The 26,033-nt window shown below is 44.4% G+C and overlaps 1 protein-coding gene and 1 pseudogene across 1 annotated transcript in view; both read left to right on the top strand.

Moving 5' to 3' along the window:
• The first annotated feature begins 4,310 nt into the window (after nucleotides 1-4,310).
• The window catches only part of PPP6C (protein phosphatase 6 catalytic subunit), a 43,744-nt gene continuing 22,021 nt past the window's right edge, over nucleotides 4,311-26,033 (top strand). Inside the window, exons 1-2 of the mRNA XM_031014488.3 lie at nucleotides 4,311-4,771; nucleotides 23,404-23,499. Coding sequence (XP_030870348.1) covers nucleotides 4,697-4,771; nucleotides 23,404-23,499 — 171 coding nt within the window. The 5' untranslated portion in view covers nucleotides 4,311-4,696. The remainder of the gene's footprint in view (nucleotides 4,772-23,403; nucleotides 23,500-26,033) is intronic.
• Nucleotides 15,316-16,176, top strand: LOC129524794 (NADH dehydrogenase [ubiquinone] 1 beta subcomplex subunit 3-like; annotated as a pseudogene).

The raw sequence follows: 26,033 nt of genomic DNA, 5'->3' as shown, positions 1-26,033 counted from the left end.
CACGTTGGCCAGGTTGGTCTCGATCTCCTGACCTCGTCATCCGCCCGCCTTGGCCTCCCAAAGTGTTGGGATTACAGGTGTGTGTGTTTATGGCCACCGTGCCTGGCCATAAACATCAGTTTCTAAAAAAAAAAAAAAAAAAAAAAAAAAAGAACAATATCTAAACAAGAACAGCATCTTCTTCCATTTGAATTTTTTTTCTCCAAGAAATTCTGAGCAGATTATCCCTTTACCTTTTTTTCCTTTTTTTTTTCTTTTGAGACAGGGTCTCACTCTGTTGCCTAGGCTGGAGTGCAGTGGCACAACTTTGGCTCACTGCAACCTCCGCCTCCGGGGCTCAAGCAATCCTCCCGCCTCAGCCTCTCGAGTAGCTGGGACTACAGGCACATGACAGCACGCCCGGCTAATTTTTATATTTTTTGTAGAGATGGGGTTTTGCCATGTTTCCCAGGCTGGTCTCGAACTCCTGGGCCCAAGCAATCTGCCCACCTCAGCCTCCCAAAGTGCTGGGATTACAGGCATGAGTCATCGCACCTGTCCTGCCTTTTTTTCCTCCCCTCCCCTCCCTCTCTCTCTTTCTCTCTTTCTCTCTTTCTTTCTTTTTGATGGAGTCTCGCTTTGTCACCCAGTCTGGAGTGCAGTGGCGCAATGTCGGCTCAATGCAACCTCTGCCTCCCGGGTTCAAGCGATTCTCCTGCCTCAGCCTTCCCAGTAGGTGGGATTACAGGCATGCACCAGCATGCCTGGCTAATTTCTGTATTTTTAGTAGAGACGGGGTTTCACCATGTTGACCAGGCTGGTCTTGAACTCCTGACCTCAAGTGATCTGCCCACCTGGGCCTCCCAAAGTGCTGCGATTACAGGCGTGAGCCACCATGCCCAGCCTCCTACATTTTTTTTTCTGAAGTCTTACATGTTACACCTTCACAAATGCCTTTCCTGCCCACTTAATACTCAGAGTTAACACTCATATTGCACTCACTCTGTGCCAGACAATGTTTTTTTGTCTTTGTTTTTTGTTTTGAGACAGAGTCTCACTGTCATCCTGATGTAGTACAGTGACACAATCACAGCTCACTGCAGCCTTGGCCTCCTGGGCTCAAGTGATCCTCCCATATCAGTCTTTAGAGTAGCTGGGTCTACAGGTATGTGCCAGCAGCAAACCTGGCTAATTTTAATTTTTTTTTTTTTTGGTAGAGATGAGGTCTCACTATGTTGCCCAGTCTGGTCTTGAACTCCTTGGCTCAAGTGATCCTGCTGCCTTGGCCTCTCAAAGTGTTGGAATCACAAGTGTGAGCCACTGTGCCTGGCCTAGACATTGTTTTAAGCCATTTTCATATACCAACTCTGTTAAACCATTGTACAAGCCTATGAGGTAAGTAGTATTCTTACAGTCTCCAGAGGAGGTAAGCATTATTATTATCTCCATATTGGAGCTGAGAAAACTGGAGTACAGAAAGGATAAATAACTTCCCCAAACCAAAATCACACAATAAGTGGTAGAGCCTGTATTTGAACTCTGCCCACGTGGTGCTAGAAGCTACATCCTGTACTTTACCTCCACTGTGTTATCAACCTAAAGTAGGCCTCTTTTTTTTGAGACGGAGTCTCGCTCTGTTGTCCAGGCTGGAGTGCAGTGGTGCGATCTCGGCTCACTGCAACCTCTGCCTCCCAGGTTCAAGTGATTCTCCTGCCTCAGTCTCCTGAGTAGCTGGGATCACAGGCGCGTGCCACCACACCAGGCTAAGTTTTTCTTTTTCTTTCTTTCTTTTTTTCTTTTTTTAAGACGGAGCCTTGCATTGTCACCCGGGCTGGAGTGCAATGACGCGATCTCAGCTCACTGCAACCGCAACCTCCATCTCCCAGGTTCACGCAATTCTCCTGCCTCAGCCTCCCAAGTAGCTGGGATTACAGGCACACACCACCATACCCGGCTAATTTTTTGTATTTTTAGTAGAGACAGGGTTTCACTATATTGACCAGGCTGGTCTCAAACTCCTGACCTCATGATCCGCCCACCTCGGCCTCCCAAAGTGCTGAGATTACAGGCGTGCGCCACCATGCTGGGCCCTTTTTTTTCCCCCAAAGGACACAAGTACAGGTGAGAAAATGTAGTGTTTTGTTTTTTTTTTAGACAGGGTCTCACTTTCTCTCCCAGGCTAGAGTGCAGTGGTGGGATCTCAGCTGGTCAGGAACTCCTGACCTCAAAAAGATCTGCCCGCCTCGGTCTCCCAAAATGCTGGGATTACAGGCGTGAGCCACTGTGGCCAGCCAAAGGTAGACCTCGTCTACTCCATTTTTCTTGCTTATAGTACCTCCTATTTTCCCTTTTGAGTACTAATCACAATTTGCAATTAAATATTTGCTCACTGCCAGGTATGGTGGCTCACACGTATAATCCCAGCACTTTGGGAGGCCAAAGCAGCAGAATAGCTTGAGGCCAGGAGTTTAAAACCAGCCTCAGCAAGACCTCACCTCAACAATTTTTTTTTTTTCTGTTGGCCAGGCTGGAGTGCAGTGGCATGACCTCAGCTCACTGTAACCCCCACCTCAAAGCGATTTTCATGCCTCAGACTCCGGAGTAGCTGGGATTACAGGCATGTGCTACAATGCCCAGCGAATTTTTGTATTTTTAGTAGAGATCAGGTTTCACCATGTTGGCCAGGATGGTCTTGAATTCCTAGCCTCAAGTTATCTGCTCACCTTGGCTTCACTACTGGGATTACAAGTTTGAGCCACTGCACCCGGCCTCAACAACAACAAAAATTTTAATTACCTCACCCTATGCATCTCTTCATTTGTATCCTTTGTAATATACTTTATATTAATAATAAACCAGTAAATGTAAATAAATAAATACTGTTTGTCTCTTCCCAGCACATTGTAAGCCTGATTAGGGCAGGGATCATATCTGTTTTATTCACATCATAAGCACTGTGTAACCTCTGGTTTCTTTTCTCTTCGAGATGGAGTTTCACTCTGTGGCCCACGCTGGAGTACAGTGGCGCCATCTCAGCTCACTGCAACCTCTGCCTCAAGCAATTCAAGTGATCCTCCTGCCTCAGCCTCCCCAGTATTTTGTATTTTTAGTAGAGATGGGGTTTCGGCATGTTGGCCAGGCTGGTCTTGAACTCCTGACGTCAGGTGATCTGCCTGCCTTGGCCTCCCAAAGTGCTGAGATTACAGGCATTAGCCACCGCGGCCTGGCCAATAGGCAGTATGTAACTATTAGTTTAATGAATGAAGAAATGAATGCTTGTGGGCATCATTCATTCTGCAACAAACTTCTAAAAATTAATTTTACTTTGAAACAATTTCATACTTTCAGAGGAGTTACAAGAATAATACAAAGAAGTTCACCCAGATATCTCATTCAGGGTTAGCCAATTGTCCACAAAATATACTTTAGAGAGCAAGAGGATTAATTCCAGGGTCTCTTGAGCAACAAATATTTATTGAGCGCCTGCTACTATTGGATTACATAACAGTCTCTTAACTGGTCTCTTAGCTATAGGCATTGCACCCCCACCCCTAGTCCCATACAGCAGCTCCTTTTACTAATTTATTTTTGAGGAGGATCTCGCTCTGTCGCCCAAGCTGGAGTGCAGTGCCGCGATCTCAGCTCACTGCAACCTCCGCCTCCCAACTCAAGCGGTTCTCCTGCCTCAGCCTCCAGAGTAGCTGGGACCACAAGCACGCACTACCGCGCCAGGCTAATTTTGGTATTTTTAGTAGCTACAGATAGAATAGAAATCTTTGTCTATTTTGTTCACGAAGTACTGCAAGCGCCTTGAGCTGTACCTGGCACATCTTTGTTGCTCAACAAAGAGTGGTTGGATAAACGAACGCTGAAGGTATGCTAGTACCAGGTACTGTTCTCGGTGCTGGAGTTACAGCAAAAAACTCCCTGCCCTCGTGGGATTCTCACTGGAAGCATGCTTAAGCTTAAGCCATTTTTCAATCTTGACTCCACCATTTTGTTCCCTGTGAGATTTGGGGTGAACTACAGTTTCCAAGCCTCACTTTCCTATCAATCGTTACGAAGATTAAAAGGAAAAATATCATTTGTATCGCATTTAGCATCAGAAATGCTTTAATAATATTCGTTTCCCTTCCTTTCAGGCTGGAAGACTGGGGCCTGACATCTCTGCCACAGGCTTAGGCGAGGTTTTCACAGGGACTTGGAAAGGTGCAAACGGTTACTACGGCCAGGCTTACCCAATTGTTAAGTGAAGATATTCTGGAGAGAGAGTGCTTAAAAGGGTTGGAAAAAGAAACCAGTGAGTGGCTAGGACCACCTACTCCGCTGTTTTGCCTCGGAAAAGCCTCGCCGGCTGCCGTGAGGTGAAAGTCTGGAGGAACGGCAGGAAAAGAGAGGGGTGGCTGTCCACAACAGAAAACTACACATCCCAGCACCCCCGCGGCAGACGACTACGGGTCCCAGCAGGTTTCGCGGGATGGACCGAAGCGGGGTCTCTTGGGGCCTGCAGTCGGGGTTCAGCCAGAGGGGGCGCCGGGCGTACCGACGTAGCGGGGAGAAGCGGGTCGAGCTTTAACGGCGCTGCGCAGGCGCCACTCACGGGCCGGACGTGACGCAGGGAAAGTTCCGGCTTCGGCCTCCGCTGCTGCCGCCGCCGCTGCCGCCGCCGCTGCTACAGCCGCCGCCGCTGCTGTTGCCGCGGCTTGTTATTCTTAAAATGGCGCCGCTAGACCTGGACAAGTATGTGGAAATAGCGCGGCTGTGCAAGTACCTGCCAGAGAACGACCTGAAGGTGAGCCCTGTTTGCGGGCTCGCCCCTTCCGGCTGTGGGGCGCCCGCCGGCCCGCCCTTCTTTTCTCCGGGACCCCGCCGGGTATCCAGTCCAGTCGCGGTGGAGGGCCTCCCCCATTGCCAGTCGACCCGGTCCTACCCGGCGTCACGCCGAGGGTCGCGCGAGCCGAGTCCCTCGAATGCTGTCCCAGTTGCCTCAGTGGGGATCCCGAGGGATGTCGCGGCCTCTGGCCCAGGGTCGCCCCTTCTGGCCTTCGGGCTGCCCCAGGACCCGCAGCTGTAACAGCTTTATTTAGAAGGCTCGGCCCCCCACCCCATCCCTGGGTCTCCCGCAGTCGGAGCCGAGCCCCCGCGGCAGTGCCCTCGGGATGGGGTCAACTCCACCGGAGGTGACAGGAGCGCGGAGTGGCCGGCGTCTGACAGGAGATGCCACCGGCTACCGGAACGCGGCCCCAGTGTGTTTAGGTCTCTGAGGAAGGGGAAGGCGGTGGGCCCGAGTGGTTTGGTACTGGCGGGAGCGAACGTCAGGTCGTCCCTCTTCATTGCCACTCCTCCAAATTGCTTTTTAGGATCGCCGGTTTTCTTTTGCTAATTCAGAGGTGAATCTCGTTTCTGAGTATGTTGTTGAGCTTACTGAAGTGGATAAAGTAGTTGGTTCTCAATAAATACAAATACTTTCTCCTTAACCCCTTCTTAACTCAGTATTTCATTTTCTTGGTTTTCTAAAGGAGGTGAGTTCCTTGTTACTCCTGAGTCCAAGTAAGAGTAAATGTATGTATGGGTAAAGGAATGACTTTGGTATACTGCTTTTCTTTTTTAAAACTTTTTAATTATTATTATTATTGTTTTTAACTGAGATAGAGTCTCACTCTGTCACCCAGGCTGGAGTGCAGCGGTGCGATCTTGGCTCACTGCAACCTCCACTTCCCGGGTTCAAGCGATTCTCCTGCCTCAGCCTCCCGACTAGGTGGGATTACAGGCGCCCGTCACGACGCCCGGCTGTTTTGTATTTTTAGTAGAGACGGGGTTTCGCCATGTTGGTCAGGCTGGTCTTGAACTCCTGACCTCAAGTGATCCGCCCGCTTCGGCCTACCAAAGTGCTGGTATTACAGGCATGAGCCACCGCGCCGGCCTAGGTATACTGCTTCTTTGAAAAGTGTTTCTATGCATTTGCTGAAATCAGAGCTTAGGTTTCTAGCAGTGCTTATCAGCTCGTGCTAGTATTTATCCGACTCAGTGTATTCTTTTTTTTTGAGACGGAGTCTCGCTCTGTCGCCCAGGCTGGAGTGCGGTGGCACCATCTCGGCTCACTGCAACCTCCGCCTCCCGGGTTCACGCCATTCTCCTGCCTCAGTCTCCCGAGTAGCTGGGACTACAGGTGCCCGCCACCACGCCTGGCTAATTTTTTGTATTTTTAGTAGAGACGGGGTTTCACCGTATTAGCCAGGATGGTCTCGATCTCCTGACCTCGTGATCCGCCCGCCTCAGCCTCCCAAAGTGCTGGGATTACAGGCGTAAGCCACCGCGCCCAGCCCCGACTCAGTGTATTCTTAAGGAAATATATTACTGTGGGTTTTGTTTTATTTCTTCTTTGTACAGTAAGTTGATACTTAACATCAGTCAACAAGTATGCATAATATTTGAGGCCACACGTGCTGTTGTGAATGTGACTGAATTGTACTTACCTGTTAATTTTATGTGGCATATGATAGGGGAGTCATTCTTGTGCATTCTCCCATTTTTAATAGAATAATTTCAAATAAGGACAGCCTTCATTAGTAGTAATGTAGCATTTGTGCTCATCTGAGTCCTTCAGACATTCCTTTTGTGGCTTCTTTCTGCTATGTGGTTTTTTTAAGGGAATAAGAATACAACTAGCATTGGGACCCAATTCATGGAAAACTAACCAGACCTCTTAGTAGCATTATTAATCCCATAGGTGAGGTTGACTATTGCATGTCAGTGAATTGACGTGGAATTTTTTCTTTTTATTTATCATGCATAAAGCTTTTTTGAACTTTGTGTTTATGATTAATAAAATGTTGCTTTTTATGAAAATGTGTCTAGGGCGCAGTGGCGTAATCTCAGTACTTGGGGAGGCTGAGGTGGGTAGATCATTTGAGATCAGGAGTTTGAGACCAGACTGACCAACTTGGTGAAACCCTCTCTACTAAAAATACAGAAATTAGCCGAGCATGGTGGTGGGTGCCTGTAATCCCAGTTTACTTACTTGGGAGGCTGAGGCAGGGAGAATGGCTTGAACCCGGGAGAATTGCTTGCAGTGAGCCGAGATCACACCACTGCACTCCAGCCTGGGAGACAGAGCGAGACTCTGTCTCAAAAAAAAAAAAAAAAAAAGAAATTGGGCACTGAAATGATTTGAAAGATAATCTGGCCAGGTGCAGTGGCTCATGCCTGTAATCCCAGCACTTTGGGTGGCTGAGGCAGGTGGATCACTTGAGGTCAGGAGCTCGAGACCAGCCTGGCCAACATGGTGAAACCCCGTCTGTACTAAAAATACAAAAATAAACTGGAGGTGGTGGCAGGTGCCTGGAATCCCAGCTACTTGGGAGGCTGAGGCAGGAGAATCGCTTGAACCAGGGAGGCGGAGGTTGCAGTGAGCCAAGATTGCGCCACTGCAGTCCAGCCTGGGTGACAGAGGGAGACTCCGTCTCACCAAAAAAAAAAAAAAAAAAAAAAAAAAAAAAAGAAAAATCTGTTGGAATTCTTTGTACCTCTTAGTTTGATAAACATTAGATTTCCTTCTTACCTTAAGGAAGTACAATTTTTAGACCATTTTATTTCTTGTTGAAACACAGCTGCATTGTACTTGACTTGTATTTGTTTCTTTTTTTTTCTTAAAATTTTTTTTAATCTTTTTTTTGGTGGGGGAGCGGGGACATGGTCTCACTCTCACCCATGCTGTAGTGTGGTGGTACAATCATGGCTCATTGCAGCCTCGACCTCCTGGGCTCAGGCAGTCCTCCCACCTTAGCCTCCTGAGTAGCTGGGACCACAGGCACATGCCCCCATGACCAGCTAATTTTTATTTATTTTTTTGGTAGAGACAGGGTCTTGCTATGTTACCAGGCCAGTCTTAAACTCCTGGGCTCAAGCGATCCTCCCACCTTGGCTTCCCAAAATGCTGGGATAACAGGCATGAGCCACTATACTTGGCCTGTATCCATTTCTTAATAAACTTAAAAATATATGTTTTGGGCAACCAAGACAAAAGTATTCTGAATTTTTCTTTATAGGTAGAGACTTTTTTTCTGTCTTGGAAATGCTTTTATCAGATTAATTTGTTGTGTTGCTCATCTCTGGTGTATTTAAAGAAATTTAATTTTTTTCTGTTTCTTGGCATGAAGTGCAACCTAAAATTAGACCAAGAAAGTATGCCAGAAGTACTTTTTCTGAGGCTGTAAAGGCAAAATAAAACATTCTATTAAGAAAAGTAATCATTGAGGCCACTTAATGAGCATGATGGAAAAGATTTGTTCTGTAGGAAAGAAGACAGAAATTTACTTGTGTTTTAAATTGATTAGAAGATAAAATACTAAATGCATACGATGTTCCAGATTTAATCACAATTCCTGTTTCGCTAAGTTGGAAATGGTCACATCACTAGTACTGGATCAAATCTACATAACTGTTTTTGTTTGTTTGTTTGTTCGCTCTTGTTGCCCAGGCTGGAGTGCAATGGCGTGATCTTGGCTCACTGCAACCTCTGCCTCCCGGGTTCCAGTGATTCTCCTGCCTCAGCCTTCCTGAGTAGCTGTGATTACAGGCATGCGCCACCACGCCCAGTTAATTTTGTATTTTTAGTAGAGACCAGGTTTCTCCATGTTGTTCAGGCTGGTCTCGAACTCCCCACCTCAGATGATGCACCTACCTCGGCCTCGCAAAGTGCTGGGATTATAGGTGTGAGCCTGGCCTGTTAGTTTGTTTTTTTGAGACGGAGTCTTGCTCTGTTGCCCAGGCTAGAGTGCAGGTGCACGTTCTCAGCTCACTGCAACCTCCGCCTCCCGGATTCAAGCGATTCTCCTGCCTCAGCCTCCTGAGTAGCTGGGATTACAGGCACCTACCACCATTCCTGGCTAATTTTTGTATTTTTAGTAGGGATGGGGTTTCACCATGTTGGCCAGGCTGGTCTCGAACTCCTGATCTCAGGTGATCCACCCTTCTCAGCCTCCCAAAGTGCTGGGATTACAGGCGTGAGCCACCATGCCTGGCATACATAACAGTTTTGAAGGAATAAGAATGACATATGTGGGCCGGGAGGCTGAGGCAGGAGAATTGCTTGAGCCTGGGAGACGGAGGTTGCAGTGAGCCGAGATCATGCCACTGCACTCCAGCCTGGCCAACAGAGCGAGACCCTGTCTCAAAAAAAAAAAAAAAATGACATATGTGAAAGTAAATGGACCACAGTGTAACCTTTCTTATAAAGAGCTCATGTGATTTTATCCACAAGAAAGATTTCAGAGAGATTAATAAAATGTACAGATTCCATACCTGGCTAAATGGAAGAATTAATGATAAAGGCAGGTTTACTGAATACTTATATTTAAGTATTAATATTTTTGGGGAGCAGGGGTTCTATAACTTGGAGGTTGTCTAATCTCTTGGACAGTTCTTAAGGGTGACATGTTTACCTGAGGTTTTTTTTTTTTTTTTGAGACTGAATCTAACTCTATTGCCCAGGCTGGAGTACAGTGGTACCATCTCAGCTCACTGCAGTCTCCACCTCCTGGGTTCAAGCAGTTCTGCCTCAGCTGGGATTACAGGTGCACACTACCACACCCAGCTAATTTTTGTATATATATTTTTTTTGGTAGAGATGGGGTTTCACCATGTTGGCCAGGCTGGTCTCGAACTTCTGGCCTCAGGTGATCCACCCACCTCGGCCTCCCAAAGTGTTGGGATTACAGACGTGAGCCACTGTGTTTGGCCATTCCTTATTTGTGTTTTCCACAATTTTAGAACACTGCCCTGTATGTGATAATCAGTAAAGGTTTATTAACTCAAACTGTATACTGCTTTATGACAAATACTTGTTTCTTTTTCTTCTTTTTTTTTTTTTCTTTGAGGTAGGGTCTCAGTCTGCTGCCCAGGGTGGAGTGCAGTGGTGCAGTTGTAGCTTGCTGCAACCTCAAACTCCTGGGCTCAATTGATCCTTCTGCCTCAGCCTCAAAAGTAGCTGGGAGTACAGGTGTGCAATAGTGTGCCCAGCTGATTAATTTTTTTTTTTTTTTTTTGAGATGGAGTCTCACTCTCTCACCAGGCTGGAGTGTAATGGCGCGATCTCGGCTCACTGCAACCTCTGCCTCCTGGGTTCAAACAATTCTCCTGCCTCAGCCTCCCAAGTAGCTGGGACTACAGATGCATGCCACCATGCCTGGCTAGTTTTTTGGTATTTTTGGTAGAGATGGGGTTTCACTGTGTTTGCCAGGATGGTCTCAATCTCCTGACCTCGTGATCCACCTGCCTTGGCCTCCCGAAGTGCAGGGATTATAGGCGTTAGCCACCGCGCCTGGCAAAAAAAAATTTTTTTAAAGGGATAGCGTCTTGCTGTGCTGTCCAGGCTGGTCCCAAATGCTTCAAGTGATTCTCCTGCCTTGGCCTCCCAAAATGCTGAGATTATAGGTGTGAGCCACTGTGCCCAGCCAACAAACACTTATTTACATGGTTCCTTGTGTTAAGTACTGTTCCCTGTGGGTGCCAGGGGCAGAATCGGATACTTGTGTCTGCCTTTGAGGGGCTTTCAATATAGTAAGGGAGGTAAGGAGGTAAACAAAGGCTGTAATAGAGGCTGACCAGGGTGTTGGCAAACAGAAGAAGCAGTATGTAACTTTAGAGTCAGAGATGATTTCATAAAGAAGCAGTTAGGAGGGGCAGAGTTCAGGTAGACAAAATGAGAAGGAAAGAACATGCACACAGAATAAATACCATGTGCAATATTATAATGTAATTTGCAAGAACATGGCTGGTTCGGGGAACTTGAAGTGATTTGGTGTGGCTGGAGGTGGTACTGGAAAGAAAGATGCCAAATCATAGAAGAGTAGGCTGTGAAACTTAGATTGTTATCTTTTAGGTGGTGCATGAACACTTTGAAATGTTTTTATATTTTAGGGAAAAATCATACTGTGATTCGTGATACTGTTTAAAATGTAGCTAACTAAAAATAAAAGTAGATTCAAAGAAAATTATTACAGGGATACACTGTTGTATGTGGTAGGAATATGACAAAATAATGGAAATGGTATTTGGTGTTTGGGAAACACTGCCATAAATGGAGGAATACGCTTGAGGAGTTTTTAAGAAGGAGAATGACAGTAGGCTTTTGAAATGTTTATTCTGGCAGCATTGTGGACCATGGATTGGAATGCAGGAAAAATGTCATAGAAGCAGTAGGCCCGGTGATATGAGAGTCTGAGATAAGGCAATGATAAGTGATTGTTGTGTTGGAAAGGAAATGAAGAAGGTATAGTGGCACCTGTTAACAGATTTGGTCTAGGTTATGATGAAGAGAGTTTAGCATAATTTCTTAGTTTCTGGCAAGGATTACTTAGTACTATAACTAGATTAAGGAATGTGGGAAGTTTGGTTTGGGCCATATTGAGTTTGAGATGCTGCCAAGCTAAGACATTGAGATAGAGGTGTCCAGAATTACTCTTGGATACTTATGTTACTTAGATAACAACTACTTGTTGATTGCCAAATGTGCTCTAAACACTGTTCTAATAGTATTAAACTCAGGAGAAAGATCTAGACCAGTTGTTCTCAACTGGGGGCAATTTTGCCCCCCAAAGAATTTTTGGCAGTGTCTGGAGACATTTTTGGTTGTCACAGCTGGGGCAGGGGAGGGGTGGGAAGTTACTATGGGTATCTAGTAGGTGTAGATGTCAGAGATTTTGCTAAACATCCACAAGACAGCAAGCAGCCCCCTGCAATGAATAATTAGTAGTGCCATGGTTGAGAAACTCTGATCTGGCCCGAGGATACAGATACTACCTTCTGGATCATAAGCGTGTGAATATCATGGTCATTCCAGATTCCTAACTTCTCATTCCCAGTGATCTGTATTATAGTAGAGACTTTATATAGAGACTGTGTGAAATATAATGTTAGCTAGATATTTATTTAGTTAGTTACTTAGCTAGCTAGTTGAGATGAGGTTTTGCTATGTTGCCCAAGCTAGTTTTGAGCTCTGGGCCTCCAGCCATCTTCCTGCCTTGGCCTCCCAAAATGCTCATTTTACAGGTGTGAGCCACCACACCTGGCTGTGAGATCTTTATTTTTAAAGCTAAGAGTGTTTTATAAATACCAGTATGTAAAAGTAGATAAAGGAAGTAGTATGTTTTAGATAACAAGATCAACTAAACAAGTAATTTTAAAAGTTTAGAACCCAGTGTTTGTGGGGGCAAGAGGGAACTGGGAGACAGAACAGAGAATAGAATGGACCTGTGAACAAATGTCTTGAGGAAAAGGTAGAGAAGAGACATAGAGGTCTGCTAAGAATGATGGCTATGAAGCCCTTCGTGTTCGAGGATTAGAAAGTAGTTGGGCACCAAACATATGAAAAAGATCACTGGTCATTAAAGAAATGCAAATCAAAACCGCAATGAGATACCATCTCACGCCAGTTAGAATGGCGATCATTAAAAAGTTAGGAAACAACAGGCGCTGGAGACAATTTGGAGAAATAGGAACACTTTTACACTGTTGGTGGGAGTGCAAATTAGTTCAACTGTTGTGGAAGACAGTGTGGCGATTCCTCAAGGATCTAGAACTAGAAATGCCATTTGGCCCAGCAATCCCATTACTGGGTATATACCCAAAGGATTATAAATCATTCTACTATAAAGATGCATGCACTTGCATGTTTATTGAAGCACTATTCACAATAGCAAAGACTTGGAACTAGCTCAAATGCCCATCAATGATAGACTGGATAAAGAAAATGTGGCACATACACACCATGGAATACTATGCAGCCATAAAAAAGAATGAGTTCATGTCCTTTGCAGGGACATGGATGAAGCTGGAAACCATCATTCTCAGCAAACTAACACAGGAACAGAAAATGAAACACCGCATGTTCTCACTCATAAGCGGGAGTTGAACAATGAGAACATATGGGCAGAGGGGAGGGGAACATCACATGCTGGGGCCTGTCGGGGGGTCCGGGGTAAAGGGAGGGATATCATTAGGAGAAATACCGATTGTAGATGATGGGTTGATGGGTGCAGGAAACCACCATGGCATGTGGATACCTATGTAACAAACCTGCACGTTCTGCACATGTATCCCAGAACTTAAGTATAATAAAAAATAAATAAATAGAAAACAGAACACAAAAAAAGAAAGAAAAAATATTTGGGCACAATGAGGAGAAAGGGGTATAGTTTACCCTAAATTTGGGATAAAGCTGTAAAGGGTTTGGGAGGAGAGGAGCATGTGTCTTCACCATGATGACAAGGCAGGGCTCTTTGAGGCCGCTGTGAGTGTAGTTGATTGAGTCACGCAGCGTTTATAGTGAGATTGCATAGACTTCGTATTTTTGTGTGCGCGTGATAGCGATTTGTAAGCTACTGCCAAACTAGAGATGAGAGGCAATAGCTTTGGCTTAGAGACATAGCTCTCTAAATCCTCAGTTGGGGTCAGCAGAGGTGGCAGTCGTAGGACGCAGCTGTAATTTTACTCTAGTTAGTGTGCCTGGGCCCTGGTTGAAGGCTGCTGCTAGGTAGTTTACATGTGTTCTCCAGACACTCAGTCTTTCAGATTGACAGAGTTTCACAGCAATGTTCTTCAGTTTATAGTCCACTGTTATTTTCAGGCTAGCACATAGTGTATGGGGTGATAACCAGGGATGACTTCAAGTTTAGGAGGCCTTATGGACTAGGAGAACCAGTTACATGTCAGTGAAAATTCTTGCACATTGAAATATGGGAACCGGCCAGACACAGTGGCTCACGCCTGTAACCCCAGCACTTTGAGAGGCTAAGGTGGGTGGATCACCTGAGGTCAGGAGTTTGAGACCAGCCTGGCCAACATGGTGAAACCCTGTCTCTACTAAAAATACAAAAATTAACCAGGCATGGTGGCGTGTGCCTGTAATCCCAGCTGCTAGGGGGGCTGAGGCAGGAGAATCGCTTGAACCTGGGAGGCGGAGGGTGCAGTGAGCCGAGATCACGCCATTGCACTGCGCCGAGATCACGCCATTGCACTGCAGCCTGGGTGACAAGAGCGAAACTCCATCTCAAAAAAAGAAAAAAGGACAGGCCAAACTTAGAATCATTCATCAGTTCCTGGCATATTTGTTCTTTAATGCAAATAGGTTGCAAACTTTGGATGCTAATTATTATAAAAATAATAAATATGTATCATAGGTCGAATGGATTATTAATAGAAGTAGGATGCTGGGCAACACTGATATTTTGAAATTGACTGGAAAGACAGCCGTCTATCCACAAGGACTAACTGGATTGAGTGGTTGTGGTCAAGGTTGTGATTATTATTATTTATGAGGTAATACATAGGGCTGTGGGGTGTTGGTATGGGGATGAAGGGAGTGACTGCTAATGTGTATATGGTTTCTTTTTGGGGTGATGAAAGTGTTCTAAAATTGATTATTGGTGATGGTTGCCACCACTGTGAATATAATGAAAACCATTGACTCTTACCCTTCAAAGGGATGCATTTTATGTAGGTGAATTATGTCGCAATAGTTGTTTTAAAAAATTATATTCGGGCTGGGTGTGATGCTCACACTTGTAATCCTAGCACTTTGGGAGGCTGAGGCAGGTAGATCACCTGAGGTCAGGAGCTCGAGACCAGCCTGGCCAACGTGGTGAAACCCCATCTCTACTAAAAATATAAAAATTAGCTGGATGTGGTGGCAGGTGCCTGTAATCCCAGATACTTGGGAGGCTGAGGCAGGAGAATCGCTTGAATCCGGGAGGTGGAGGTTGCAGTGAGCCAATATCACGCCATTGCACTCCAGCCTGAACGACAAAGCAAGACTTTGTCTCCAAAAAAAAAAAAAAAAAGAGAGAGAAAAGGAAAGCTGGATGAAGAGAGATAGCCAAGCCCATGTCTAGGGAAAAGCATTCTTGACTGAGTGAACAGAAAGTACAAAGCCTCGGAGGGAGCATGCCTAGGTAGCCCCCCAGACCTGGTGAGGCGGGTGCGTGGGGCAGCCTCCATGGAGAGGAGTTAGAACAAAACTCTATCTAATAAATAAAAATAAAAAATTATATTCATAGTTCCCCACCCTCCAAACCAAACCTAAACAAATCAAAACAATCTGCTCTTGAAAGAAATAGTTGATAAGCCAGACTTCATTAAAATTAAAAGCTTTTGCTTTGTGAAAGACCCTATCAAGAGAGTGAGATGATGATCCATGTACTGGGAGAAAATATTTGCAAAAGACGGGTCTGATAAAGTATTGTTATCCAAAATATGCAGATAATTCTTTTTTTTTTTTTTTTTTTGAGATGGAGTTTCGCGCTCTTGTTGCCTAGGCTGGAGTGCAGTGGTGTGATCTCAGCTCACCGCAACCTCCGCCTCCCACGTTCAAGCAATTCTCCTGCCTCTGCCTTTCGAGTAGCTGGGATTATAGGCATGCGCCACCACACCCGACTAATTTTGTATTTTTTAGTAGAGATGGGGTTTCTCTGTGTTGGTCAGGCTGGTCTCGAACTCCTGACCTCAGGTGGTCTGACCTCCTCGGCCTCCCAAAGTGCTGGGATTACAGACGTGAGCCACCATGCCTGGCGTACAGATAACTCTTAAAACTCAGTAAGAAAATGAACAATCTGATTAAAAAATGGACAAAAGGAAGTTGCTGTCAGATCATGCCAGTTTTTCAGAATGGTTGTGCTAAATTACACTTTCACCACCTAGGTGTGAAAGTGGAAGGCACATCACAATATGTTTTCCTCAATTCTCACAGTCTTGCAAGACGTGGCCCATGGACATGGACATGAACATGGAGATAGTAAAATGGAACTTCCAGATTATAAACAATGGAAGATAGAAGGGACACCAGTAGAAACTGTCTAGAAGAAGCTGGCTGCAGGAGGGCTAAGGGATTTATTGGGCTTCAGTGAAGCTTGGAGATGCATGGGTGGCTTTGCAGAAATGTTTCCTTTGTTGGTGCATTATTACAAAGATTCAAATGGGGATTTGCTGCATTTGTGGTAGCTGTAGGAGCTGAATATTACTTGGAGTCCCAGAATAAAGATAAGCATCACTGAAGATAATACCCGGAAGTATCATAGTGGTTTCTTAACTCTCTAAGATTTCCTCACTGTAGCCTACTTGCCTGGTTTGTCCCTTAAAGAATATTAGTAAGATATAATAAAGTAAAATAAATACATATATGCCAAAAAAATGGACAAAAGACACCTCATCAAAGAAGATACAGTGATGACAAATAAGCGTATGAGAAGATGCTCTACCTTCCGTGTCATTAGGGAAATGCAAAGTGAAACAACGATGAGATAACCACTATATACCTATTAGAATGGCCAAAATCCAGAACACTAACAGTACCAAATGCTGATGAAGATGTGGAGCAACAAGAACTCTCATTCATTGCTGGTGGGAATGCAAAATGGTACAGCCACTTTGGAAGACGGTTTGGCAGTTTCTTATAAAACTAAACAAACTCTTCATATAATCCAGCAGTCCTGCTCCTTGATATTTACCCAAATGAGTTGTAAACTTATGTCCATACAAAAACCTGTACATAGATTTTTATAGCCACTTTATTCATAATTGCCAAGACTTGGAAGGAACCAAGATGTCCTTCACTAGGTGGGTGGATAAACAAACTGTAATACACCCAGACAATGAAATATTATGCAGTGCTAAGAAGAAATGAGCTATCAAGCCATAAAAAGACATGGAAGAACCTTAAATACATATTACTAAATGAAAGAAACCAACCTGAAAAGGCTACATATATATGATTCCAACTATATGACATTTTGGGAAAGGCAAAACTATAGAGACAGTAAAAAGATCAGTGGTTTTCAGAGGTTGAAGGGAGGTGAGTTTGAATAGGTGAAACTATTCTGTATGATACTATAATGGTAGGTACATGTCATTATACAATTGTCAAAACTTATAGAATGTGCAGTAGGAGTGACCCTAATTTAAACAAACTATGGCCTTTGGATGATAATGATATGTCAGTGTATGCTCATCATCTGTAACAAACGTACCACTCAAGTGTGAGATGTTGATGCGGGGAGGCTGTCTGTGGGGAGGGGCAGGGGGTATATGGGAACTCTGTACTTTTTTCTTTTTTTCTTTTTCTTTTTTTCCCTTTTTATGGAGAACGAGGTCTCTATATTGCTGAGGGCGGTCTTGAATTCCTGGGCTCAAGCGATCCTCCTGCCTTTGCCTCCCTATGTGGTGGGATTACAGGCGCCAGCCACTGTGCCCAGCAGGGGAACTCTGTACTTTAAGATTTTGTTTGTTTGTTTGTTTGTTTTGAGATAGAGTCTTGCTGTCACCCCAGGCTGGAGTGCAGTGGCGCCATCTCTGCTTACTGCAAGTTCGGCCTCCCGGGTTCACGCCATTCTCCTGCCTCAGCCTTTCGAGTAGCTGAGACTACAGGCGCCCGCCACCACGCCCGGCTAATTTTTTGTATTTTTAGTAGAGATGGGGTTTCACTGTGTTAGCCAGGATGGTCTCACTCTCCTGACCTCGTGATCCGCCTGCCTCGGCCCCTCAAAGTGCTGGGATTACAGGCGTGAACCACTGCGCCCGGCCGGGAATTCTGTACTTTTCTGCTCAATTTTGCTGTGAAGCTAAAACTGCTCTAAAAAATAGTCTATTTACAGGGGTAAAAAAAAACACAATAAAAAAATCTACTTTCCCTGGAGTTGTAACTGTCTCAGTAATGATTATTTCCAGCCTTATAATTGTTTAAGCCAGAAATCCCGAGTCATCCTTGATTCTTTACTTTCTCTTAACACCCTGTATCCAGCTGGTCATAAATCTAGCAGATGCTACATTCAGATAACATCTGGAATCTATTTTCCCTATTTTCTACTTCTACTACCCTGTCCAAGCTAGTTAACTTTTACCTAGATTATTATAGAAGACACTTCACTGATCTCCCTGCTTACTCCTTTGTCCCAATTCCAACCCCAGCCCAGCCACCCCTCCACCACCATCAGTCCATTTTCTCTTTTCTTGTTATTTTGAGAAAGGGTCTCTCTCTGTGACCCAGGCTGGAGTGCAGTGGCACAATCTCAGCTTACTGCAGCTTTGACCTCCTGGGCTCAAGCGATCCTTGCACCTCAGCCTTCCAAGTATCTGGGACTTCAGGTACATGCCACCACGCCCAGCTAGTTTTTGTATTTTTTGTAGAGACTGGGTTTTGCCATGTTGCCCAGGCAGGTCTCGAACTCCTGAGCTCAAGTGATACGCTCACCTCGGCCTCCCAAAGTGCTGGGATGATAGGTGTGAGCCACCACGCCTGGCCAGTTTGTTTTCAAAACAGCTGACTTAATATCATGTCAGTCTTCTGCTCTAGAACTTCTAATGGCTTCCCGTTACACTCAGTAGAAGCCCAGGTCCTTATTTTCACCACCAGTGACCTAAATAATTCTGTGATGCTCTCCTGTTTTTCTTCTCATTCAGTTTACTCTAAACACACCAGCCTTGATGATGTTTCTTAGACACAAGCATGCTTCACATCAGGACTTTTGGTCTTTATTTCTCTGCCTGCAGTATTGTGTCCCCATAGCCTTACCTCCTTCAGAGTTTTGCTCAGAATTCACTTTATCAGTAAGGCTTCCATACTCTCCCTGTTTAAAATAACAGCACCTACTCTCCACCCCAGCACCCCATCCCTCTTCTAGTGTGTCTGTTTGCTCTATACTTCCTTGATATCACTATGTGACAAATTACTGTTATATATTTTACTTATTTATTGTCTGTCTCATTCTATTAGAATGTAAGCCCCTTGAGAGCAGAGCTTTTAGTCTGTTTTGGTCGTTGCTATTTACTTTGTATCCAGAACAATACCTGGTAACATACCAGGCACTCCATAAATATTTGTTGCATTGAACAACTAAATATTCAATATAGTGTAGTGGAAAGTGGTAGGAAACTTGGATTCTACATCTGTTGCTAAGATTAAGTAACATCTTAGTCTTACTATCTAAGTCAAGTGAGAAATTTGGTGTAGGTAATTTCTTTTTTTTTTTTTTTTTTTGAGACAGAGTCTCGCTGTGTCGACCAGGCTGGAGTGCAGTGGCGCGATCTCTGCTCACTGCAAGCTCCGCCTCCCGGGTTCACGCCATTCTCCTGCCTCAGCCTCCCTAGTAGCTGGGACTACAGGCGCCTGCCACCACGCCCCGCTAATTTTTTTGTATTTTTTTGTAGTAGAGACGGGGTTTCACCGTGTTAGCCAGGATGGTCTCAATCTCCTGACCTTCGTGATCCACCCGCCTCGGCCTCCCAAAGTGCTGGGATTACAGGCGTGAGCCACCGCGCCCGGCTGGCGTAGGTAATTTCTAATGCAAACCAGAATTTTATAATTCTGATGGAACCTTCGAGAACATCTTTCAGTATAAAGTTTAAGGCTCAAAGTTCAGAAACATTGTTTCACTCACCAGCATCTATTTTTTGCTTTTGTTTTTGTTTTTTTTTTGAAACAGAGTCTCACTCTGTCACCCAGGCTGGAGTGCAATGGCGTGATCTTGGCTCACTGCAAACTCTGCTCCTGGGTTCAAGCAATTCTCCTGCCTCAGCCTCCCAAGTACAGGATTACCAGCGCCCCGCCACCACGCCCAGCTAATTATTTGTATTTTTAGTAGAGATGAGGTTTCACCATGTTGGCCAGGCTGATCTTGAACTCCTGACCTCAGGTGATCCACCTGCCTCGGCCTCCCAAAGTGCTGGGATTACAGATGTGAGCCACACACCTGGCCTGTTTTTCTTTTTTTTAGATAGGTTCTCACTCTGTCGCCCAGACTGGAGTGCAGTGGCGCGATCTCGGCACACTGCAACCTCCGCCTCCCAGGCTGAAGCGATTCTCCTGTCTCAGCCTCCCAAGTAGCTGAGATTACAGGTGCGTGCCTCTACTGACCAGCTTATTTTTGTATTTAGTATAGACAGGGTTTTGCTATGTTGGCTAGGCCGGTCTCGAACTCCTGACCTCAAATGATCCACCTGCCTCAGCCTCCTAAAGTGCTGGGATTATAGGTGTGAGCCACCACGGCTGGCCTGTTTTTGTTATTTTTTTAAATGAGTGATGGATGTACTATATGGCAGGACCATGGATTGATTTGTTGAAGCATCTAGGTGTTGTGGAAAATTCAACACAAACAGGAGCTAGCTACCCAGGGACTCAAGGCCAGAAGGATTCCAGGCCAAAAGGAAGATCTTGCCTTTGAGGTGCTATTTTAAGATCAGGAACTTACCCTAGGAATGAAGGCAAATCATTTTATTTTGAAGTTTTCTGATTTTTTGTATAACGTTTAGGAAATTAACAACTCTATTTCCCCTCATTTTCTTTTGGGAGCCCTTTTTTTCCTCCTCCCCCCCCACTGAGTTCTGTTCTTGCTACTGTGTAGCTATTGTTGTAGCTGTAACTGTTAAAGTGTTTCTCATATATTAATGAGATTGTAGCACTTAGATTCCTTAATTAATGTTTAAGTGATTTCATTATGCTTGTTAGCTTAATTTCTCCTTTCTTGGCATACCTATCGTAAAATCCAATAAGCCTTTGGCAATAGTACAAACTGGTCTCAGGTAGGAAGGAAGGTTCCACCTGAGACCTCCAGTTCCCTGTATATAGCAGGGATGTATACTTCCTTTTCCAGAACGTTGGTGTGTGAATCATATGCTTTCTATGACATTTTTTGGTTTGATTACTTTCAGTGGACAAATATTTTTGAAGTGCAAACATTTAGAGTTCCTTTAACAAAAAGAATGGCTTGGCTGGGTGCGGTGGCTCACGCCTGTAATCCCAGCACTTTGGGAGGCCGAGGCGGGCGGATCATGAGGTCAGGAGAGCGAGACCATCCTGGCCAACATGGTGAAACCTTGTCTCTACTAAAAATCCAAAAATGAGCTGGGTATGATGACTCATGCCTGTAATCCCAGCTACTCGGGAGGCTGAGGCAGGAGAATGGCTTGAACCTGGGAGGCAGAGATTGCAGTGAGCTGAGATTGCGCCACTGCACTCCAGCCTGGCAACAGAGCGAGATTCTGTCTCAAAAAAATAAAATTAAAAAAGGCTCATCTTTTTTTTGTTGTTGTTGTTTGTTTGTTTTGAGAAAGAGTCTCGCCCTGTTTCCCAAGCTGGAGTGCAGTGGCGCGACCTCGGTTTACGGCAACCTCTGTCTACTGGGTTCAAGCGATTCTCTTGCCTCATCCTCCCGAGTAGCTGGGATTACAGCTGTGCACCCCACGCCTGGCTAATTTTTTTTTTGTTTTGTTTTGAGATGGAGTCTCTCTGCTGCCCAGGCTGGGGTGCAATGGGCGCAATCTCAGCTCACTGCAACTTCTGCCTCCCGGATTCAAGTGATTTTCCTGTCTCAGCCTCCCGAGTAGCTGGGATTACAGGCGCCTGCCACCACGCCCAGCTAATTTTTGTATTTTTAATAGAGACTGGGTTTCACTACGTTGGCCAGGCTGGTCCTGAACTCCTGACCTCGTGATCCACCCCCCTCAGCCTCCCAAAGTGCTGGGATTACAGGCATGATTCACCGTGCTCAGCCTAATTTTTATATTTAGTAGAGATAGGGGGTTTTGCCATGTTGGCCAGGCTGGTCTTGAACCCCTGACCTCAAATGATCCACCCACTTTGGCCTCCCAAAATGCTGGGATTACAGGCGAGAGCCACCGTGCCCAGCTGGCTCCTCAGTTTTAGATTTGAATTTTATAATTAATTATAGTTAGCCTTTTTATTTCAAAATAACCCAGTTTTCCCCAGTGGTAACATTTTGTAGAACTATAGTGTAATGCCACAACCAATACAACATCAGCCAACATTGACACTGATACAACTCATGATCTTCAGGTACAACCCAAGATCATCACCTCATGATGTTCAGATTTCTTCAGTTTTACTTGTGTGTGTGTGTGTGTGTGTGTGTGTGTGTGTGTGTGTTTGTGTGTATTCAGTTCTTCGCAGTTTTATTGGGTAAGGGCTCATGTATCCAACTCTATAGTCAAAATACAGAACAGGTCCATCATCACAAGAATTCCTCATGTTGCCCTTCTATAGCCACACCCACTTCCTTCCTGCAACTGCTGGACCCCTGACAACAACTAATCCGTTCTCCATTTCTTTAATTTTGTCATTTCAAGAATGTGTAAACACGGCTGAATGCAGTGGCTCAACGCCTGTAATCCCACCACTTTGGGAGGCCGAAGCGGGCAGATCACCTGAGGTTGGGAGTTTGAGACCAGCCTGACCAACATGGTGAAACTACTAAGAATACAAAAATTAGCTGGGCATGATGGTGTGTGCCTGTAATCCCAGGTACTTGTGAGACTGAGGCATGGGAATCACTTGAACTGGGAGGCAGTTTGCAGTGAACTGAAATTGCGCTACTGGACTCCAGCCTGGGCAACAGAGCAAGACTCTGTCTCAAAAAAAAGGGAAAAAAAGAAGGTTATATAAATGGAATTATACAGTATATAACCTTTTGGGAAAGTTTTCTGTTGTTTCGTTTTTTTTCACTCAACATAAATGCCTTGAGATGAATCCAGGTTGTTGTGTGGCAGTATTTGTTTCTTTTTATTGCTGAGTAGTATTACATGGTGTGGATGTACCAAAATGTGTTTAACCATTCACTCATTGAAGGATAGCTGATTTGTTTTTAGTTTTGGGCTATTATGAATTAGGCTTCTGCGAGTATTTATATACAGATTTTGAACATGTTTTTATTGCCAAGACTACAATTGCTGGGTCAAATGGTAAGTGTGTGGTTTGCAATTTATTTTTTAAATTACCAGATAAAAACCTTTTACTGGCTGGGCACGGTGGCTGACGCCTGTAATCCCAGCACTTTGGGAGGCTGAGGTGGGTGGATCACCTGAGGTCAGGAGTTCAAGACCAGCCTGGCCAACATGGTAAAACCCTGTGTCTACTAAAAATAACAAAAATCAGCCGGGTGTGGTGACACATGCCTGTAACCCCAGCTACTTGGGAGGCTGAGGCAGGAAAATTGCTTGAATCTGGGAGATGGAGGTAGAAGTGAGCGGAGATCGTGCCACTGCATTTCAGCCTGGGAGATAGAGTGAGACTCCATTTCAAAAAAAAAAAAAAACCAAAAACCTTTTACTGTTATAATTATTTCTTCATATATATATATGTGTATATGTGTGTGTGTTTTTGGTGAAAAGCATCATTTTACAGTTCTTGTAAAGCTGTCTGTCTCCTAGAACCTAGTGTCTCTGTAGGTAGTTTGCATTGCATTAAGAATTCTGTGTGACAGCTGGCAGAAATCCAACCCCCGAATTATCACAGGGTACTTTCCTATCAAAAAGTATACTTGGGTGTTGTAAGTATTAGACCTGGTATTTTTCTTTTTTGGTATTTTATCTTTAGTTTTAATGTTGTAGTAAATGTTTACCTTTTATTTTCTCTTTTTACAGCGGCTATGTGACTACGTTTGTGACCTCCTCTTAGAAGAGTCAAATGTTCAGCCAGTATCAACACCAGTAACAGTGTGTGGAGATATCCATGGACAGGTAAAATTTCATGAGCAGATTTTTAAGTTTTGTACTGTCCATGATCCATGTGTGTTTTCACATGTGCTGCAAAATTAAAACAACAACAACATCAACAAACACAACTGGTGGTAAGCTAGGTTGCCTCAGTCTCTGTGACACAAATGATTCCTGATTTACATTTTTGGTGAATAAAAGCAGTGGTCAAATTAGTGATGGAATTTGTTGATAATTACATTTGTGAAGTGAATAATGCAGCATTAGTTTTCTGTGGAATGGTGGGGTTGGGGGTAGGTAGAAGATATAAAGTACAAACACATACTGCTTATAATAACTATGATTAACAGGAGATGTTTTGGTGTTAGGCACTTTTTTCATTCAGTTCATTTCTGTTCTCCTGTCATATATTGTTGAAAATTTATCATTTCTTTAGTGGGAATGAGAATAGCAAAGGTACAGAAAAATAAAATTGTTGGTCCGTGATGTCACAGCAAATCACTGATGAATGAGCTAGAAAATATTTAGCTCAATTTTTCATCTGCTGGGTGTTTGTAAGAATTTCAAAGCAGTGCCAGGCGTGTTGGCTCACGCCTGTAATCCCAGCACTTTGGGTGGCTGAGGCAGGTGGATCGTGAGGTCGGGAGTTTGAGACCAGCCTGACCAACATGGTGAAACCCCGTCTCTACTGAAAATACAAAAAAATTAGCTGGGCATGGTGGTGCGTGCCTGTAATCCCAGCTACTCAGGAGGCTGAGGCAGGAGAATCTCTTGAACCTGGGAGGTGAAGGTTGCAGTGAGCCAAAACCGCACCACTGCACTCCAGCCTGGGCAACAGAGCAAGACTCCGTCTAAAAAAAAAAAAAGAGAATTTCAAAGCAGTAACAGGAGGGGCATACCTCATATTTAGATTCTGTTGTCAGTGTTTAGTCTCATGTATATTTGTAGAATTTTTTCACTGGGAAATGAAAGCTGAACAGATTACTCATAGAGTGCTATATGCATACAGTGTAGTTGGGGCCATAAGACTTAATAATACATTGCAAACAATGTAGTCTTTAAAGGATGCCAACAGGACTTACTGTCGCCTGTGCAATTTCCCTGCCTTAAATATGACTGTGTAAATGAGCAGAAATGTGTGTAAATTGACTCTGATTAGGAGCTGCTCCATGAGTAAAGTCTTGTTTTGGTTACTTACTTACAGGCTGATTTTCTTTTGGTTTTTCAAGGTGTTTTCTGGATTTTTTAGATTATAAAAAAATCTGACACTTGCATGTCATCACCTCCTAGATGGAGGTCCCATTATGTCATCTTTGATTGTTAAAATTACAGTTCTTTAGAGTAGACTTTAGGAATTGATTTCCTAAAATTTCCATGTAACTTCTCTCTCAAACATTTGTATTTTGCTAACATAAAGGATATTAATATAAGCAGTGTCTTAAGACATTCCTGAAAACTGGAATAAACCAAGTCATGTTTTCCCCCAGTGTAGTGTAGAAGTTTCTATGTAACTTCTCTCTCAAAATAAACATTTGTATTTTGCTAACATAAAGGATATTAATATAAGCAGTGTCTTAACACATTCCTGAAAACTGGAATAAACCAAGTCATGTTTTCCCCCAGTGTAGTGTTTCCCCCAGTTGTAGACTTTTTAAGATGTGAAATACAGCCATGATCAAAGGTCAGAAAGTTAGAGACCAACCTCGAACTACTAAAATTGGAAGCATAAAATTGAACTTTTGTATTATATATACCTTCAGTCAAATGTGCAGTTCTCGCTAACATTTATCTTGCGTTTTGAGGTTAACAAAGTACTTTTTCACATATTCTGTGTCAGTTTTTTCCCAAAGTCCTGTGAGATAGGATTATTTTGTAGACAATGAAAGGGAGACTGAAAGATTGAAGAGAAATAGCCCAAACTCACACACAGCTACTACAGGGCAGATTGAGATTTGAAACTAATTTGGGTTTCTTTTGTACATGTTATTTTAAGACCACCACCAAACCGTGAATAATTGTTTATGTTGTATGTGTTCCTTAAAAACAATTGTTCCAGGTGCAGTGGCTCACGCCTGTAATCCCAGCACTTTGGGAGGCCGAGGCAGGCAGATCAGAAGGTCAGGAGTTCAAGACCAGCCTAGCCAACATGGTGAAACCCTGTCTCTACTAAAAATACAAAAATTAGCCAGGTGTGGTGGTGCGTGCCTGTAATCCCAGCTACTCGGGAGGCTGAGGCAGGAGAATCGCTAGAACCCGGGAGGCAGAGGTTGCAGTGAGCCGAGATCATGCATTGCACCCCAGCCTGGGCAATAGAGTGAGACTCTGTCTCGAAAAAATAAAAAATAAGCCGGGTGCGGTGGCTCATGCCTGTAATCCCAGCACTTTGGGAGGCTGAGGTGGGTGGATCACGAGGTCAGGAGATCGAGACCATCCTGGCAAATATGGTGAAACCCCGTCTCTACTAAAAATACAAAAATTAGCCAGGTATGGTGACAGGCGCCTGTAATCCCAGCTCCTCAGGAGGCTGAGGCAGGAGAATTGCTTGAACCTGGGAGGCG

The sequence above is a fragment of the Gorilla gorilla genome, chromosome 13 (assembly GCF_029281585.2).
Source record: "Gorilla gorilla gorilla isolate KB3781 chromosome 13, NHGRI_mGorGor1-v2.1_pri, whole genome shotgun sequence".
NCBI lineage: Eukaryota > Metazoa > Chordata > Mammalia > Primates > Hominidae > Gorilla > Gorilla gorilla.
The sequence above is the reverse complement of the archived record's forward strand: the minus strand, read 5'-3'. Positions and strand labels throughout refer to the sequence as shown.